Below are 18,953 nucleotides of genomic sequence, written 5' to 3' on the forward strand. Positions count from 1 at the left end.
CAGCAGACTTTGGTCTCTAGGTTACATTCTATTGGACTCGTGCAAAACCAGATGTGCTCTTAGATTGTGCCATTACCGTATCAATTGATACGTGTTGGTTTATGGGTGCTGTTTGAAAAGTAAACCAGGAAAGCTCCATCGATCAGCCAGTGGGAATAGAAGCTCAGTGTTAAAATGTACTAGCAAAGCTGGCTCTAGAAAGCAACTCCACTACAAAAGAAGGGTTAGTCTTGTACCTGGATATGGACAGTTTTCCAATTGATTGGAAAGTCAGTGTTGCTTCCATTACATTGGCTTGCTTTGAGAATAATCATACACTGCCATTAATTTTAATCTGATTTGTTCTGCACAAGTTGTCATTGTCTCCCTGGCGATGTTCAAAGCCAGGCTGGATGGGAGTTAGAGCAACCTGGTCTAGTGAGATGTCCCTGCCCATGGCAGGAGGGGTGGGAACTAGATGATGTGTAAGGTCTATTCCGACTCCTAAAATTCTATGATTGTCAACTTGCTTAGAAGGCACAGTAAAACACAGAAGACACCATGTTTGCTGTCTGCATCATAGCACTGTGATGAGCTAGTAGTGCCTGGCGTAACCTTCTAACCTGATACAACTGTCTTCTTGATTCATGCTAAAGATCTACATGTCTTGCTGTCCCACAAAGGAAAGGTGTTTCTAAGAAGCATGGCTTGTCTCCCTGGTTCAAAGCCAGGCTGGATGGGAGTTAGAGCAACCTGGTCTAGTGAGATGTCCCTGCCCATGGCAGGAGGGGTGGGAACTAGATGATGTGTAAGGTCTATTCCGACTCCTAAAATTCTATGATTGTCAACTTGCTTAGAAGGCACAGTAAAACACAGAAGACACCATGTTTGCTGTCTGCATCATAGCACTGTGATGAGCTAGTAGTGCCTGGCGTAACGGGAGTTAGAGCAACCTGGTCTAGTGAGATGTCCCTGCCCATGGCAGGAGGGGTGGGAACTAGATGATGTGTAAGGTCTATTCCGACTCCTAAAATTCTATGATTGTCAACTTGCTTAGAAGGCACAGTAAAACACAGAAGACACCATGTTTGCTGTCTGCATCATAGCACTGTGATGAGCTAGTAGTGCCTGGCGTAACCTTCTAACCTGATACAACTGTCTTCTTGATTCATGCTAAAGATCTACATGTCTTGCTGTCCCACAAAGGAAAGGTGTTTCTAAGAAGCATGGCTTAGCATCCTGTAATGTCTTCAGCTTAGCCTTAGAAAGATCAGGAATAATATCAGCCAGGCTATGCTTTTGATGCATGTGCTTGTTCATCTTCCCTTGTCTGCAATTAGTATTCACCGTCTATGGACATTTAAAAATACTGGTCCTTAGTTCCAGCTCTGTTTTGCTGCTTTAGACAGTATGGTTTTGCAGTTCCATTTGTGAACAGAGACTTGAAAGATAAAAAAGAATGTTTTTCATGTCAGTTATAGCTGTTGCAGAAACTGCTACAGGAAATCTCAGAGGCTATGACAGTATAGTCTGGATCAGGTTGAAAACTGTAATTGAGTAGTGGTTAAAACCAGCACTTCACATCTAATCATTTATTTACATTCAGAATTTTTTTCCCTTGTCAAGTTTGGATTAAGAGAAGTAATGTCCAAGCCACTATGACCTGCAATATGCTGGTTCCTCTCCACTGCTTTTTTGTAAAATTTTATTGCAGATTCATTTACAAAGCACACTAAAAATAATGAAAGCTCGAGGTATATAATAAATTGCAGTCAAACAGTACACACTCTCAGAAAGAAAGAAACAAGACTTCAAACATAACTTCAGCAGAATGTGCAGGAAATGTTATTGAAAGAGGGTTCTAATTTGAAAAGTCACTGTAGAAAGTTCTACTCCTACACAGCTTAATGTTTCAAAACAAGCATACAAAAAAAGACTTTCTGTTGATTATACCTCTTGGCCCCACTGAACCAATGCATCCAAGATATTTTCAGAGTTAAATGGGGGTTTTGGCAGTATTTAACAATGAATCTTCCATGAAGTTTTGCAAATTTTAGGACTTCCACAAAGGAAACTATACACACCTAAGATTATGGATTTATTGTCAGATGTGTCCTAAACCACAGATCTTCCATGGTAGAAGCTGTAGCAATGTGTTTAAGATCATTTGTTATCCATTCAACATATAAGGAATAATAATCTTATTATTAAAACCTGAGGTAAATTACTTCTGTAAAATTTTAAAAAAACCCATCCAACTATTTAGAAGTACTCCAGAATGAAATCTTTGTTCTGAACAGCTGGAGCTGAAGGTGGATTGACTAGATCATGCTGGGATAAGACCAGCACAAAGGAAAATGTACAAAATAACTGTTGATAAACTAGTTCCTTAAATTATAGCTGCTGCTCATTACCTCCCTTAGGAAATAATCAAACACTCAAGCTATTTTCTTTCATTTTGAAGAGCTTTACCAAAGGGGAACAGTTTGGAGAGGTTTGTTAATGTTGTGTTTGTCTCTGTTTATTGTAAATAGTATTAGTGACACTGATCCAGGATAGTTATAATTATAATTAATTGTGTCCACAATGGAATATAGCTATAAATGAGTCTGAGAGCAGAAAGGGCATTTGTAAAAGAGGGGACAAGTGACTGTATGACTGCTGTTGAAACAATGGAATGAAACACAGCCTAGTTATTGCCTAGTTATTTGCCCCTTGGCTGGATGCCAGACACCTACCAAAGCTGCTCTATCACTTCCCTCCGCAAATCAACGGGGGAGAGAAAATATAACAAAAGGTTCATGAGTTGAGATAAGGACAGGGAGAGATCACTCACCAAATAGGGCAAAACAGACTTGCAGAAATTAAGTGATTTTATTGCTAACAAGATCAGAGCAGGGTAATGAGAAAACAAGAGACATTAAAAACACATCTCTCCTTCCTTCCTAGCTACTCCTCTTCTCCAGCAGCAGTGCAGGGAGATGGGGACTGGAGGTTATGATCAGTTCATCAGACATTGTTTCTGCCACTTGTCAGGGAGAGGAGTCCTTCCTCTGCTCCAGCATGGGGTCCCCTCCATGGGAGACATCTCGTCATTAATTTCTCTAGCATGAGTCCTTCCCATGGGCTACAGTTCTCCATGAACTGCTCCAGCATGGGTCACTTTCCACAGGGTGCAGTCCAGTCCCTCAGGAGCAGCCTGTTCCAGCTCAGGTCCCATACTGGATCACAAGTCCTGATCCAGTGTGGGCTGCTCTCTCCATGGCTCTGGAGAACCCTGCCAGGAGCCTGATCCAGTACAGGCTTCCCATGGGGTCACATGCTCCTTTTGGGCATCTACCTGCTTCAATCTGGGTCTCCTCCACAGGCTGCAGATGGATCTCTGCTCCCACATTGACCTCCATGGGCTGCAGGGGGACTCTCAGCTCTGGCCCCTCCTTCTCTATTCCTGGCCTCGGTGTCTTCATCACAAGACAAGAGCTGCTCCTGTCACATATTCTCGCTCCTGTGGCCCCAATTATTTCTGTACAATAATGTTTCTTGCATTCTTAAATATGTTATCACAGAGGCTTTATTGCCATCAGTGGTTGGCTCAACTTTGGTGCAGCAGCAAATCCATCCTGGAGCTGACTGTTTCTTTCATTGCTTACTGTAGGATCTTCTTTCACCAGCTTTACTGATTGTCTAAGCATTCACAAGAGATTTTGTGTGGACTAAGTCTGAATCTTGCAGCTTCATTGCAATGACTATCCAATACAGAAAGCATTAAGTATTAAATCAACCCTGTTCTCTCCATGATACCCTCTGGCATTCTCATGTGCAGACTCATATCAGTGCATCCTAAAAATGTTAACTTGCTCTATGTTCTGCTTTCCTAATGGGAATAGCTGCTTTCTTTTCTTGGCTTCAGTTCTGCTTCTGGAACATAGAGCTGTTACTAGGTTAAAAAACAAACCAAACAAAATCTGCATCACAAATCTACATCATTCTGCAATTGCAAATGTATTTGTTGTTTGCATTCCAGTAAGCCTGTAAGCAGAAATAAACCTTGATAAAGCAATTAAATGGGCAGGTGAAATGGACTATAATGAGCATTGATTACATGCTTTACATTCTGTGTTTAGTTGTATTTGATGTGTCTCTGTCCTGTAAAGCTAATTTATGGTAACTGTGCTGAGTTGTGTGATTGAAAGAAGAATGTTTTATAGAATGATTTCAGCACGATGTGATTACCTTTCAATAGGTTAAAACTGTGGGGTGTTTTTTTCAGTAGAGACAGAGTTGTAGCAGAGTTTGGCAACTCTTAAACATTGTAGAAAGTGTATTTCTATAAATATACATACAGAAACAAACCTGCTTCTACAAGTTGAAAATGCTTGAAAACAAGCTTTGCAAGCATTTGGCTGAAACAGCAGCTTAGCAATTACTTCCAAAGTTATGTGGAATTTAGAGTGGTTTTTAAATTCTATTTTCAAAGTCTCTATTGCCTAATGCGCATATATTTTCTTCAGAAATGTTTATGGAGTATTTATAATTAGAGGTTTTCAATGTAATTTACATTTATAGGGTAAAAAAAGTCCAGCATTATCATATTTACTGTTCTTAGTTTAGTACTGTTAAAAAATCTGAATTTATAATATGTATTTACATGTATTTTTACAATTCTTCTATTTTTCAGATTTTCCAGATTGCATATGTTATTGTGAAAGCAGCTAACTCACCTCGTCCTGGGAACTGGATTTTGGAGCGTTCGCTGGATGGTGTAGACTACCAACCATGGCAGTATTATGCTATCACAGACAGTGAGTGCCTGACACGCTACAACATTCATCCCCGTCCTGGAACTCCATCCTATATAAAAGATGATGAAGTCATATGCACTTCTTATTACTCCAAAATCCATCCTCTGGAAAACGGAGAGGTAAGATCAAATATTATTCGATGTACTGTAACCTGGCAGAAAAGGAAAATTTTGAGTAATTGACAAATCTGCCTTGAGTAGATGAAATATTTTGGTACAGTTGAAAAATGGTGAGGGGGTCTGTTTTCAGTTTTAACCCCCCCTTGGTCCTGTATAAATGCATAGAAGGTTCACCTTAATAAGGACATTCTACAAAGTGAACCAAGAGGTAAAGTAGTTATTAGGTAGGCTCTAGTACTTTCAGACAATTTTAGGTGCTTGAAATATGTTCTTTTGTCACTTGTGAACAAAGGTGAGAATCCTGGGAAAAATCATGGACCCAATGAAGTCATTAAAACACTTTTCTTTGAGCTCATTATCAAGTCCCTGTGTGTAAGTCAGGATGTTAAACAGTAGTGATTTTAGTCAGTTTAATTTAATGCATTTAAGAGCTTGTACCTGACTCTCTGCCCCTGTGTATGCCTATTCATTCTTCTCCTGTCAGAGGCCTCTACCGTTCTGAGTCCAGGCACATGAATCATGGACCAGTCATTTGTTTTAACTGAGGGTGTGGAAAAGAACTGGTGGACATGAAAATGAGCATGTGTCATTAAAAGAACAAGGCAAATGTAACAACTGTAGCTGAAAGTACAGTATTTTCAGCCACTTAAAATGATGAGAGGGAAAGCCACGTGTATCACATTCCATTAACTGCATATTTTGTCAAAAACTTTTTCCAACCACTTGCTTTGCAAATAACTTGTTAATTCCACAAATAATGTGGTTTGAATGCGCACTAGATCTGAGGTATTTGTATATTTATAGATTCTTTGATGTCTAATGATGATCTGTGAGATTTTTAGCTTCAATATTTATCCTTCTGTTAATTTTTCTGTTCCACTTTTTGATGGCTTATTTCCATATAAAGAGGTACGAAAATACTTTTTTTGTTCCCCTAAATGCAAAGCAACATTGACACGCAAATTTGTTAATAGAATTATTTTTGAGTCCTTGCTGTAGATATGTATAGTTTGTTTATGTTCACAGGAAATTTCCAATACCAGTTGCAAAAATAGAAAAATACAGCTCTCAGTGAAAATATCCTGCTGATACACTCAAAAAAAGGATGTAAACTTGGATCTAAAGGAGTCTTGTATGTGTTATCAGATATGAAATCATTTGCATATCTAGGGAAAATCATCACAAATACTTTGTGTGTGTAGTTGTGTCATTAGAATAGGTATTTGATCTTGTCAAATCTAGCAGGAGCAGATAAAGTCATATTACAAGAAAGAGTGCCGACACATATGCTATGCTTTTACGTCAGTTTCAGTGGGGTGCTTTTTGAGGGGTGAACAGAACATGAGTTAGCAGTTTATCACTTGCAAAGAAACTTTATACCTTTTCTTTAGGAGAACTTACTTGTCTGCACCGAAAACATAATGCTGAAGTAATTATTCCAATAACTAATTTAATTTACATTGTTCAGTTTCTTTGATTATCCAATTCTTTCACAGACAGACATTGATTCCAGTTATCTGCTGTCCTCTTGGTTAAACCATTCTTGTGCTCTTCATTGGCTTAGTTAAACAGCAAAGAACTTTATTCAGCACACCAGTATATATCCATGGCTGAGAAACTGGCTAAAAGCCTACTGAATTAAGTGGAACTTAATTGTGATATTAAGTGTTCAATTAATAATTTTTAACTCGGCCTGATGTGCTGTAATTGATGCTCTCTCATTGGCTCAGTAAATGTTTCATTCCATTTGGTAAAGAAGAATTGTTAGATACATGTACACCCTATGAAAGGCGATTTAAAACCCGATTTGTTTCTGTACAAACAAATGTAGGTTTGTTTCTGTATGTGTGCTTATAGAAATCACCCTATGAAAGGTGATTTAAGCCACTCTAAGTTAATCTTGCCTTACAAAGGTAGTTATTAATCTGAGATGTGGCCCTAATGGAGAGAAAACAGTTTGAAATGAAAAGCTTAAAACTTAACCTTTATGGTGACTGGAAGAGTGCCACTCCCTGAATTTGAGAGCTGACATTTTTAGCAATACTCTTTTCCTAAATAAACACTAGTTTCATCTGTCTGAGTAGTTAAAGGCTGCATTATGAAGTATGTAGTCCTAATGCAGAATTAACCCAGGTTAATTCTTTTTCATATTTCATCAAACACAAAACATGAAAAATAACAAAATTTCTACCAATATCAGATTTACTTGCAATTGTGCTGCAGGTGGTATTTGGCTCCTGGTCTTTCAGTGGAACTACACCTGCATATAATTTGGTTTAGTTCCAGGATGGAAATTTTGTTCTATGAATCAGATATTAGTCATTTTCTAAGACTGACAGTTATAAAATGTACATTAAGTGCCTTCCCTTTGCTTCAAAACCCATGAGATATTTAGGCACTGTTCTGGTGTACACTCAGGAAAGCTGATGAAGTGCAGAAGGAACACAGGTCAGCAAGCCATTTCCAATGCCAAGAGTACATCTGCAGCACTATCTGAAATCAAGACTTGTTGTCTTAGAAAGACCAGAATATGTTCTACTCATGTATGCTTTCAAATGAACATTTTAGTCAGTGACTAGCTTCATTAACATATTTCCAGCAATGTTCATTTTAGGCCAAGTAGTTTGGTCATTTAATACTGTCCCTATTTACACCCGTAATATTATCCCGGCCAAACACAAAATTAAAACCAAAACCAACTAGAACAACAAAAAGACAACACACAAACAAAAACCCCGTGTGATTTATCTTCAGATGAGTTTAACCATCACAAGATTAAGTTTACTCAGTCAAATGTGAATAAAAATCTGTAGACCACAAATTATTTAAAAAATATTTTAATTGAATATTATCTTGAATTAATGGAAAATAGCATAATGGCAGCTTCTGAATGAACAAAGTGAGAAACCCTCAAAGAAATTTCTCTGAAAGTGCAGACTTGAATGCAGAAAGATTGTTACTATCTGCTTTCCATACTGTCTATGATCCATACTGTCTCTGTGATAGGTGGACAAATAGAGTGTCTCGAGATCACACTGACAAAGGTAGACTTTTAGCATAGGTGTTTCTGATATGCCATCACAGAATGATTAAGGTTGGAGGGGATCACAGTGGGTCATCTGGTCTAACCTCCCTGTTCAAGTAGGGTCATTCTAGAGCACATTCACAGGTTTGCATCCAGGCAGTTCTTGAATATCTCCAGTGAGGGTTTGATGATCTTAGAGGTCTTGTCCAACCTTGATGATTCTGTGAAAATCTTAATTAATCTGATAGGAAAGCACTTCCTTTTACTAAGAAGTCAAAATCTCCCCCCCATATCTGGGAAACAAGTACAAAAACTGAGATGAAGGGTGTGAATTTAATTGCCACTTTTTAAAGTCTTAATTGGAATACCCAATTGACTCCCTGATCTGTCATCACATAGAGGTGTTCTGTCAAATTTGGTTTTGAAAAATTATAATTATTGATGTGGTGTGGAAGGTTCATAAACTTTCAAGGGAAAGTTCTCTCTTTGTGGACAGAATCTGTCTTCAGAAGATGCTGCCTCAAACGATATTTCTGCTGAATAGAGTTTGGGTTACATGGTGAGAATGGAGAGGTTAAATTTTCAGGATTCAGTAAATATTGCCTTGTGCTGAATAAGAGGAAAAATCACTGATCCTCCTGTGTGAGATGCCTTTCAAATATTATTTTTGGTTGTTGAGGATGCTCTACTTTGACATTTAAAGACTGAGAAATTGAAGGGTATTAGCCCTACATTTGATGGAAGATGCTTCAGATCAAGCACAGCCCTTGGTGTTGTTTGATTCTTTTCAGCAAGGAGCAGTTGTGAAACAATTGATGTGACCATCAGAGAGGTGATAATAACTATAGATCTATTACTAAGGAGGTAATATAGTTGCACATCTATGTTGAGTTGTAAACTGCATAGTATTTCCATGGTCAAATGTAAAAGTTGAAGACTGAAAGATTTTGGCAAGAGCTGTCTGTGTGAACCATGGAGTCTATGGTTTTCCGAGTCCCAGTGCTAGCCTTTAATAAGAAAACTCTTCCTGTCTTTTCTATGGCCGTAGACAGCACTAAACCTGAAGCAAAGCACTGACAGGGAGGGGAGTTATGCTGGGAATTACATAACCTGCCTCCTTCCTTTTTTTTGCGATGAGTTTTCCTATCACTGCTGTTATAGTGGTGAGAGTGATACTGCAATGTGGGTGATAATTCAGTTCTGCTCCTTTGAATGCTTCATCTTTTGCTTTTCTTGTGATGGTAGCATTGTGTTAGGTCCAAAACATAAAATACTGTTTCTGTGGTAGTGAAGGCTAGTCTGTATGAGCACATTCATTAGTGTTTATTTTTTTCAGCCAAGTGGAAGTTCAAAGTGTGTACCAAACATGTAAGAAGAAAAATAAACAGGAACAAGTTCCTTGATATTAATGTTGTTTTATTTTGTTCATTTGCTGTAGTACTTGAATGCTTGTGCTGTGCTCCTTTTGAAATGCAGCCCTGTGCCGCATAGCTCCTTTGGAACCTCCCTACCTCCCAGCTTCCCTCAGACCAGTGATGCCGTGAACATCAAATTCTCTTACTTCCCAATATTTGCAGGCTAGGTTTCTCCTCTTCATGCCATAGTGCTTGTAGTGTTTGGTGTACCAGCTTCATCTGGTAGACATCCTCTCAGATGCAGTCTTTGCATCCAAGATGATGTCCTGCTGCCTAGGTTTTTAGCATACTTTGAGTTAGGCTATCCAGCCAGGTGGCATAGCTTCACTTTCTAAGAAATAATGAAGTAGATTTTCTCTGGACTGAATCAAGTGTCCTGTCAGCTTAGGATCATTCCCATCTTCTTGCTTTTCTGTCATAAAATGTACAGTTATTATTTTGTAGCGAATAGTAAGAGGACAGCCAACAGGATCTATAGATAAATGGTGCCTATTAAAGATCTTTCCACTGAAGTCAATAGTAACATTTGGATCAGGTCTTCCATGAGGACCATTAATCTCATTTGATTCAGTGTTGCACCACTTCAGAGGTTAAATAGTTTCTGCTTCATGCTCTGGATTACTCACACTTTTCTCCCTATTGGTCTTGATTTACATTTTGTTTGCTTCCCCTCCCACCCCCACCTCCTGGCTACAGCAGCTTCAGGAAGACTTGTGCTCAAGCTATGGTTTTGGATATCATACTTTTGTGTATGACTGGTCTCAGTGAAATGACTGTGTTAACTTGTATGAGATATCTAAGTCTCATTTCTTGAGTGTCTTGGAAGGATAGCAGTCTAGAAGTTTACTTGTGTCTACCAAGAAGAGATAGGATATTGATTTTCTTCAAGAATTTTTGCACATAAGCTTTCAGCTGCTCCAAAATTTCCACTTAGATTAGCTATGAAGGAAACTGTTTACAAAAGGGAAAAAAAAACAGATTAGAGGTTTGGATGAAGATCCTGGTCTAGTTAATTTAGTTGCTTTTTTGCATTTTGTCTTTTATTTTTAATTTGACTAAGCAAAACTGAACTTGAGTATGTAATCTGAGGGGGGGGAAAAGATACTTATCAAAGGGCTACCAAATAAATGGATATTTTTTACGTATTCCATGTACACAATAGTATATTGCCTCACTAATAAAAAATTGACATTTTCTGATTTCCTTATAGACATTCAAACATATGTAAAAGGAAAAAAACAAGGTAAACATTTGATATGTGCTTGATATCATTGGAGAATGTTGAAAACACACAGAGTTTAATTTAAGACAATTTTAAATTACTTTGTTAAGCATGATGAGAATTTTCTTCTCAGTAATTTATTCAAATCTTTTGTAACTCATCCTGCAAGTCAGTAATTTTATAATTGCATTATAGCAATATCCACTGTTAATTTTTGCCTGAGAAAAGGAATATTTACAATAATATTCTCAAGTTAAAAGTTCATATAGAACTTGAGATTTTAATATTTATATTACAGAGAAAAAGAGTGGTTGTAAAATGTATAATGTACTTCTAATTTATGCTGTAAAGAGGAAACAACTGTAGAAAACTACATCTAAGTAGTATAGCAGTCTGCCATTATTGTAAAAACAGGAGGCAGGATCTGGTACATCTGTGTGGGCCAAGTTGGAATGAAATTTTCTTTTGTGTAGTTAGTCAGACAGTCCACTTCTCTGTCTTGGCATGTCTTCTGTCCCTGAGCAGAAACTCATGTCATAATTTCTACCATTCCTGGGAAAAAAGAAAAACTGATTAATCATATGAATCATAATAAAGTTGCAATATACAAAAAGTACACACAGCAGTCTTTCAGTTTGAAGAGTCAAATTGATTATTTACCTTTTTTCATTAACATCCATCGTTTATTGATCACGATGCTTACTTGAAAAGAGACATGTTGCACATCTTTATACAGATCTATGATAGTTTTTCCAAATCATAAAATAAGGACTCATGCTTGTTTATAACTCAGCATACTCTTAGTGTTGTGAAGGGAAATGGTACTCCTAAGTCTTGGTATTTACTTGAAATGACCCAAACTTTTCTTGTTGGGTCTGGTAACTGCTTTTTGGGCAGTAGTAGATTTCATTCTGGCAGAAAAACAAGAACAATGCATTCTGGATGAGTTTTTTTTCTCTTTTGCTTGATTATGGGAACTGAAGATCCCCAGCAGGTTGCTTTTGGGGTGGGGAAACTGGTACTTCAAGACCATAATTCTTGTTTGTAATGAGTCTGCTGGCCAAAGGTGTAGAAGAACTCAAAGACTTAGTATGGATGATAAGCAGCTGAGAGATGCAGAGATGAGAGAGGAAAAAGTTAAGATTATAAGGTAATTTAAAAACAGTGTCTGGGAGAAATCTAGTAAGAGCCTAGTTCAAGATGAATTATTTTTTAATGCTTTGTCATGGTTTAACCCCAGGCATCAACCAAAAATCATGCATCCTGCTAGCAGGATGGGGGAGAGAACTGGAAGGGTAAAAGCTAGAAAATTCATGGTTGAAATAAAGACAGTTTAATAGGGAAAGCAAAAGCCATGCACACAAGCAAAGCAAAATAAGAAATTCACTGCTTCCTATGGGCAGGAGGTGTTCAGCCATCTCTAAGAGAGCAGGGCTCTATCACACTTAGTTACTTGGGAAGACAAATGCCATAATTCCAAACATCCAAGGTAGCAGGATAAAATGCCTAAGTATATAACAGGCATTAGAAACTGAAAGACATCATATAAAAACATCTTGTCCCAGCAAGGAAAGTAGGAAGTTTGCAAATTAGCATAAAATCACAGTAAGGAAAAAGAAGAGGCAAGAACCAAAATACTGCCCTTCCATACCAAGAAAATGGCAGTGCTGGAGGCCTAAAAAAATCATAAGAGAAACATTTTCACGCACGTCAGAATAGCAAAGTTGATAAGCAGTTGAGACATAATAGGAGCACCAAGGACAGGAAGTTCATAGCAGGTTAACTCTGTGGCTTGAGCTCCCTACGGAGGGATAAAAAGAAGTAGCTACAATAGAGCTTTTCTTTGTTATAGAAGTTGGAGAATCTTCTGAAGGAAGAACTGTTTTAAAAGGAGAGTTTAAAAGCCTTGGCAAACTTGTTCCCCAGCTTTTATTGCTGAGCATGTTGTCATATGGTAGGGAATATCCCTTTGGTCAGTTGGGGTCAGCTGTCCCAGCTGAAACCCCTTCTATTGCTTTGTGCACCCCCAGCCTCCTCACTGGGGGAGTCAGGGTCAGAAGCAAGAAAGGCCTTGATGCTGCACAAACACTGCTCAGCAGTAGCTGGAATATCTGTGTTATCAACACTGATTTCATCACAGATCCAAAGCATAGCCCCACACAAAATTCTGTGAAGAAAATTAACTCTGTCCTAGCCAAAACAAACATGCTGATTGACTATATAAGTCATATTATTTTACATTACAGATTGTAAATGAAATGTGAATAATCCAAACAATTGGGAGTTTGACAAAATCCTGCCAAGTTTAGTTTTTGTAGCCAAAGTAAACACTACTATTTTTGTGACTTTGCAACAATTAATGATAGGAGCAAAGAACAAAAAGTTCTTTTCATACATATAGTTCTTTAATCTCCTGTGTTTTACAGAAGATTTATGATGCCTTTCCTAGCCTGTGATGTTCATTCTACCCTACTTACAAATGGCTTTTTCTTTTCCCCCTGACTTCTCTTATAGTAGCCACTGTAAAATATATCCAATTCTGAACAGATCACATTCAAAGTGGGAGAGATACCCAAGCTTCTTGTGTTCTACAGCTGAGTGTCCTATTTGTTGTTTATTTTTAAAGTATTGTAAATTATTTTAAAGGCATGGAATGCTTGCCATTCACAAGGATCCCATTTGGTTTTCAAAAGCATTCATCAGTTCATGTTCCACATTATATAGCACAGGTTTTCCTAGAACTTAGACTCCAACACCATAAAGTAATTGTCATGGGCTTTTCCACATATGGATCTGTACCACAGAAAAACCCCAGAAATTTTTGTTGAAATTTCCCTAGTCCAAAACTCTTCAGAGTTGTGGTGCAAAACAAGAATGTTGCAGTAATGTAAAGCATATTGCTACAGTCTATTGAATTATAACATTCAGGAGCAGATGTACTTGTTTACTGTTTGAACAGCTTAAATCCTCACATTTTCCTTCTTTTATATCAGCAGTTGTGTTTGGCAGCCCTTTGCAACTGCTTACAGCTGTCAAAAGTTCCTGTGGCTTTTCTTTCTCCTGGTCCCCATTCTGCAGTGGCAGCAATTTGTTTGTAATTTCCCAGTGTCCTCCACAGTGCACCTCATTCAGGAAAAAAAGATAGTGGGAAGCACTGTGAGTTTTTAGGATAATCATACAATGAATAAGGGAAATCATATTATCTTGGTAAGAAAGGAGGGGATGGGTATTGTTTGGGTGGGGTTTTTAACACTGTTTAGTTTGGTATACTTAGAAGCCTTTTAGTTAAATCTGGGGATCAGAATGCTTTTTATTATAATCCACAAGAAAACATAAATTTCCTGGTTTAGTTATTTACTTCAAATTACTTTTCTCATTCCTGATAATTATCCAAAAAGCTTACTGCTTCTTTCTTTACTACTTCTTCAAAAGTAGTAAAGAAAAAATATCCTTTTAAGATAATGTGTCATCTCACTTCAGTGCTTTCTTTAAAAATAGCATAATTTGGATGTTAGTGTTGTGCTTTTTGAGTACTTTTGAATGTGTTAGACAGACCACTATATTTCATCCTTTAAGCAGAGAGGTGGTCATGTTTAGCTCAGTAATGCCAGCGTATTTCACTTTCGCTTGATCAGAACGCAGACTAACAATTTTCAGAATTGCTTTGCAGCTAGAGTTGCCATTGGCATCAGCCATTGAGTTCCTGTGGCTGCTTTTCTTATTCTAATCTGTTTGCTTAAGGCTGCTAGGTTAGGCAGCAGCTGTATGACACTGACAAAATGTAAACCAGAGTGACAGTGGCTGTACAAGTTTACAGACATCAGGGGTCAGACCACTGTAGTGTACAGTGATACATAAACCAGCTATTATTTAATGATTTAAAATCATAAACCACCTGCAGTATTATGTGTTAGAACCTAGGGCACATTGCCAATCTACCTGCTTGTAGAAAATACTCTTAAAAATACTGGTTCACTGTGCTTTATCTGTGAGAAAGCCAAGCCTTTAATTTTTCTCCAGCAGTCTTGTTAGTTATTACTAAGCACAAAAGACTTTTTTGTGGCATTAAGAGATGGAGTCTCACTTCTAAGTACACTATGACAAGCCAGTAGAGCACAAGTTATCATCATTGTGTTAAATTACAGTATTCCAGGCCTTGCATCTTATCTGAATCCCTTATGGACTGTGGTATGCATCACTGTTGCTGAAACTACAGCACAGTGCAGTGTGCCCGCTTATTTAAGACAGTTACAAAAAGAAAATAAAAACTTGAAATTACAAATAGACTTTCAAGGTAATCAAATTCCTTATTATTCCATGATTTATTAGTAACTATTGCTCTAACAATGAGCTGTCTGTTTAAAAGTGTGCCAGATGATGTCTTTGACAAATTGTTTCTTGTCCAAAAACGACAAGCGTGCAAATTACAGGAGCTATAGAAAAGCAGTGGCTTGAATTAGCAAGTTAAGTTTCAAGTGAAATTGGAAAGAGGAAAATGACAAAAGCAAGTTAATCAGAACTGAAGAGATGAAGCCTTATTTAGCTTAAGCTGTGGGGTATAGTTGTCAGTGACACAATAGTATTTGCTAAACAGTTCGTTGAACTGACATTTGCCTGTATTCTTAGGGGGAATGAATTAGTTGAGATAGAGTTTGACATACATAGCCCTTGACATTTTAATGTAAGTTTAAGCACTGCATTTCAAGTAGCTCTTGTACTCATTAGCAAGGCACAGAAGGGAGTTATGCTTTCACTTACTAAGCCATTAATTTATTAAGATAGTGAGATACTTATTAGAAATACAGCAAACCTTGCCAAATATACCATTTCCTATATACAATTATTATAAATATGTATTTATGATGAAAAATTGCATGGTGAGTTCTGACATATGGTTCCATCTACTATTCTAGTTGTGAAACCAGCTCTAATGATAGATTAGGTTTTACACTATGAAAACTCACAGAAATTTTGTCTTCAGGGATTAAATATAAAATGCCAAGAGATTAAAATCAGCAATAATTTTACATCATCTGCAAATGAGCTATTTGCAGCAGATAATTAAAGCTGATACATTTTTGTCTTCTCCACTGCCAATTATCAAGTTACAAGTCTTTGTGCAGGGCTGAAACTTTTCTCTGCTTTATGCTGCTGTCTGAAGTTAGATTTTAGCGAGAAACTGACCTTTCTTGGCAATAGTTTAGGAACAGACCACTGTCTTACACAGAGCATCAGGCTTGAAGCCCACAGTCTTGACATGATGTCCAAAGTAAACTACTGAGTCCTTGAATAAAGTAAGTTCTTTACTTAGTATAATTTGTTGCAAGGATGGAGCGGGAACATCATTCTACAATAATTTTTGGCTACTGATGGTAATCTTCTCTTTTTATGAAAGAATTAAGTCTTCCAATTTATTATCAGTGAAAAGTGTACTGGTTAGTTATGATGTTCTCTTGTAAAGATAGTGAGCATAAACCCCTCCATGCCATATAGCCAAACAGCTGGGGTTTTTAGTATCCTACAAACAGCTTGAGATTGACTGCGCTCCGTTTGCTTGGCAAAGTAACTAAGTTCAAGTACCAAAGCTTTAAGTAGAAAAATACACTGCTTGGGTTCAATACATGGATAATATAAATTTGTATGAGAACATGGTGCACACTTAAAATTCTTAAAAGCTTTGTTGAAGTGTGTTAATTTTAAGTAACTTGGAAGTTGATAATATTCATTCATGCAAAGCGGCTGCATTTTGACTGTTGTGTTTAGTAAAACAACAGAGGCAGCTAACACGATGCAGGTTTGCATATCAGTTCATGCAGAAACATGCATGGAGGAGGGGTGGAATGAGTGGTTTTGTGCTCAACAATAGTGGTAAGTCACAGTCTGGGCACAGTTCTCAGCACTGGCTGGGGCAACCACCACAGTACAGCAGAGCCCTCAACTCAGGCTGAGTTCTAGAGGCAGGATGCAGATTTTCACCTCAGAGACTGCACGAACTGTCTGGGACCTTGCTAAGGTTGAGGGAGGGAGATGGTGCCCTTGCCTGCAGAATGTTTGATGTGGTTGGGGATTTGTCACCAAGTAAAGGACTGCAGGATGTCAGCAGACTGTGCAGCATCAAAGGTGGCAAGAAAGAGCTTAACTGCCTTTTCTGTGGGACTCTGCAGCCTGAAGCCACAACTATATGAAAATAGAGGCAGGCAGAGTTTTTGCCTGTTGGTTCAGTAATGGATAGTCCCCTGATGGTGAAAATTGCAAGCTGGTGACTTCTCCACACCAGGAGGAGGGCTCATTTGCCTGCAGATAGGCAGCTATGTGATAGTTCAATGGGCTGGCAGCTCTGTTCAATGAGACATGTGAGCCAGCTGTGCCTACATCACCCAGAAGCATCATGAGGAAAGCGAGTGACAGCAGTGTTGTATACCAAGTGGAACATAAGCCAGCAATATGCCCTTGCAAGCAAAGAAAGCCAACAGTATCCTGGGCTGCATTAGTTAGAGGGTCACCAGCAGACTGAGAGAGGTGATGCGAGCATACCTGAGAGCTAAGTCCTGTTCAAGATAGATGTGGACATGTTGGAGCAAGTCCAGGAAATGGCTGGGAAGATGATTGAGGACTTTGGGTGCCCATCCTATAAATAGAGGCTGAGGGGGCTGGGGTTGTTTAGCCTTGAGACAAGAAGTCTCAGGGACATTTTCAATGCATACAAAATATGTGGTGGGGGTAAGGCTGATACTTTGTTCTGAAGGCCCTCTGCAGGTAAAGTCTAAATAAGTCCTTGCTCATCAATATGTGAGACTTATCTAAGGCCAAAAATGTCAAAAAGTTTCTTAGGCTACATGTGTCACTTCTCAGTGGAAGAAACCCAATGAAATGTGCTGTGAAATTCTACTCATATGGCCTAATGGTCATCTGACTGGAGCACAGTGTAAGCCCTTTCAGGTGTTTGTTGCAGGAGCTAGGATCAGATGTATCCAAGTGTTGCCCAATATTCATACCCAGCAGCTGAGAAAGGTTACCTTTATAATTAATACCAGCCTTTAAGGGGTGCTGGAAAGAGGTGAAACTATAGGCATGGCAGAAAGGAAAAAGCTTCCTAGGAATGAATTACTGACTCATCAAAGAGAGGCATAATCATTTTAGTAATAATGTAATATAATATAAGGAAGTCAGCATAAATAAAATGGTGTGTGGGATCTCTATGAACTAAATTCAGCACCTAAACTCAGACTGCATAGCTTTAATGTTCTATCAGCAACTGCCCAGAGATGTGGAACTGAGTGGGTCTTGCCAAAGGAAGGCTAGGAATATAACATAAGCCTTTGGCAGACCCTGTAGATGTCATAATAGAATGTAGTGCAAAAGAATATTTCTTAAACACCTGAATGTTCTTGGGGCAGTTAGTAAGGAACCTATGATTTAGTCCAAAACAGTGCCCAGATCCTGGTCCAGGTTATTAACTGTTGAATAACTGTAATATAAAAATAACTAGAAGATAATAAAAATGCAACATCCCACGGTAATGAAATCTGCCAAATTGTAACTTAAAGATAGAAAAGACGGTCAACAACTGAAAAAAAGATCAGACACCCAGGAGCTGATTTTAAAATAACATTACACACACATGCATGTTACATTTTAGAATGGTTCCAAAAATAAAACAACATGTCTAAACAATAAATTAAGGAAAGATAATAGATATCAAAAGTGAACTAGCATAATTTGTGGACGGACATTATGTATTTTACTGCAAATCAGGAGAAGAGGTAGGAAAATAAGCTCCAGCAAATGAAATGTTAAACTGCAATAAAGATGTGAAAAATATTCTGAGTGACTGAGTTGAAATAAACCTTTTTTTCAAACACATCAAATTCAGGAAGTCTGCCAGAGAATTGGCGGACTGAGAGATGATCAAAGAACATTCGGGAAAGATAAGGTCATTGCTGAAAAAACTAAATTAATGATTTGAATCAGTTTTTTTCTATAGAGACTGTCAGGAGGGTTTCTGCACTGGAAACATTATTTACAGGAGAGGAGTTGGAGAAGCAGTTGCAAACTAGGTAGTTGACTCAAGAGGTGCAGAAATAATTAATAAATTGAATAGTGAGAAGGAACTCAAGGCTAAAATAAGTGAATTATAACAGTTATTATTTAACTCCTTACTTTGAAATATTCTTAGTAACTGAGGAATGTAGGGTGTCAAATAAACTACCTTTTTTGTAGTAATATTTCTTAGGCATCCAAGGAAGCTACAGTTCTGGAAGCTTGATACCTGTGCAAAGCTAATTAGTAGTAAGATACATTTCTTTGCTCCAGTTTAAGAACTAGGAGGTATTAAGTGAATTAAGTAGGGAGGCGGCTTTAAGACAAGTAAAAGAAGAATCTTTTTCCCTA

The 18,953-nt window shown here is 38.0% G+C and overlaps 1 protein-coding gene across 1 annotated transcript in view; it reads left to right on the forward strand.

The window, feature by feature from the left end:
• Positions 1-18,953, forward strand: part of LOC103801856 (laminin subunit alpha-2-like) — a gene marked incomplete at both ends in the record, with an annotated part of 152,688 nt that overhangs the window by 15,793 nt on the left and 117,942 nt on the right. The window contains one exon of the mRNA XM_009074290.1: positions 4,658-4,900. Coding sequence (XP_009072538.1) covers positions 4,658-4,900 — 243 coding nt within the window. The remainder of the gene's footprint in view (positions 1-4,657; positions 4,901-18,953) is intronic.

Source organism: Acanthisitta chloris, unplaced genomic scaffold (assembly GCF_000695815.1).
Source record: "Acanthisitta chloris isolate BGI_N310 unplaced genomic scaffold, ASM69581v1 scaffold2095, whole genome shotgun sequence".
Lineage (NCBI taxonomy): Eukaryota > Metazoa > Chordata > Aves > Passeriformes > Acanthisittidae > Acanthisitta > Acanthisitta chloris.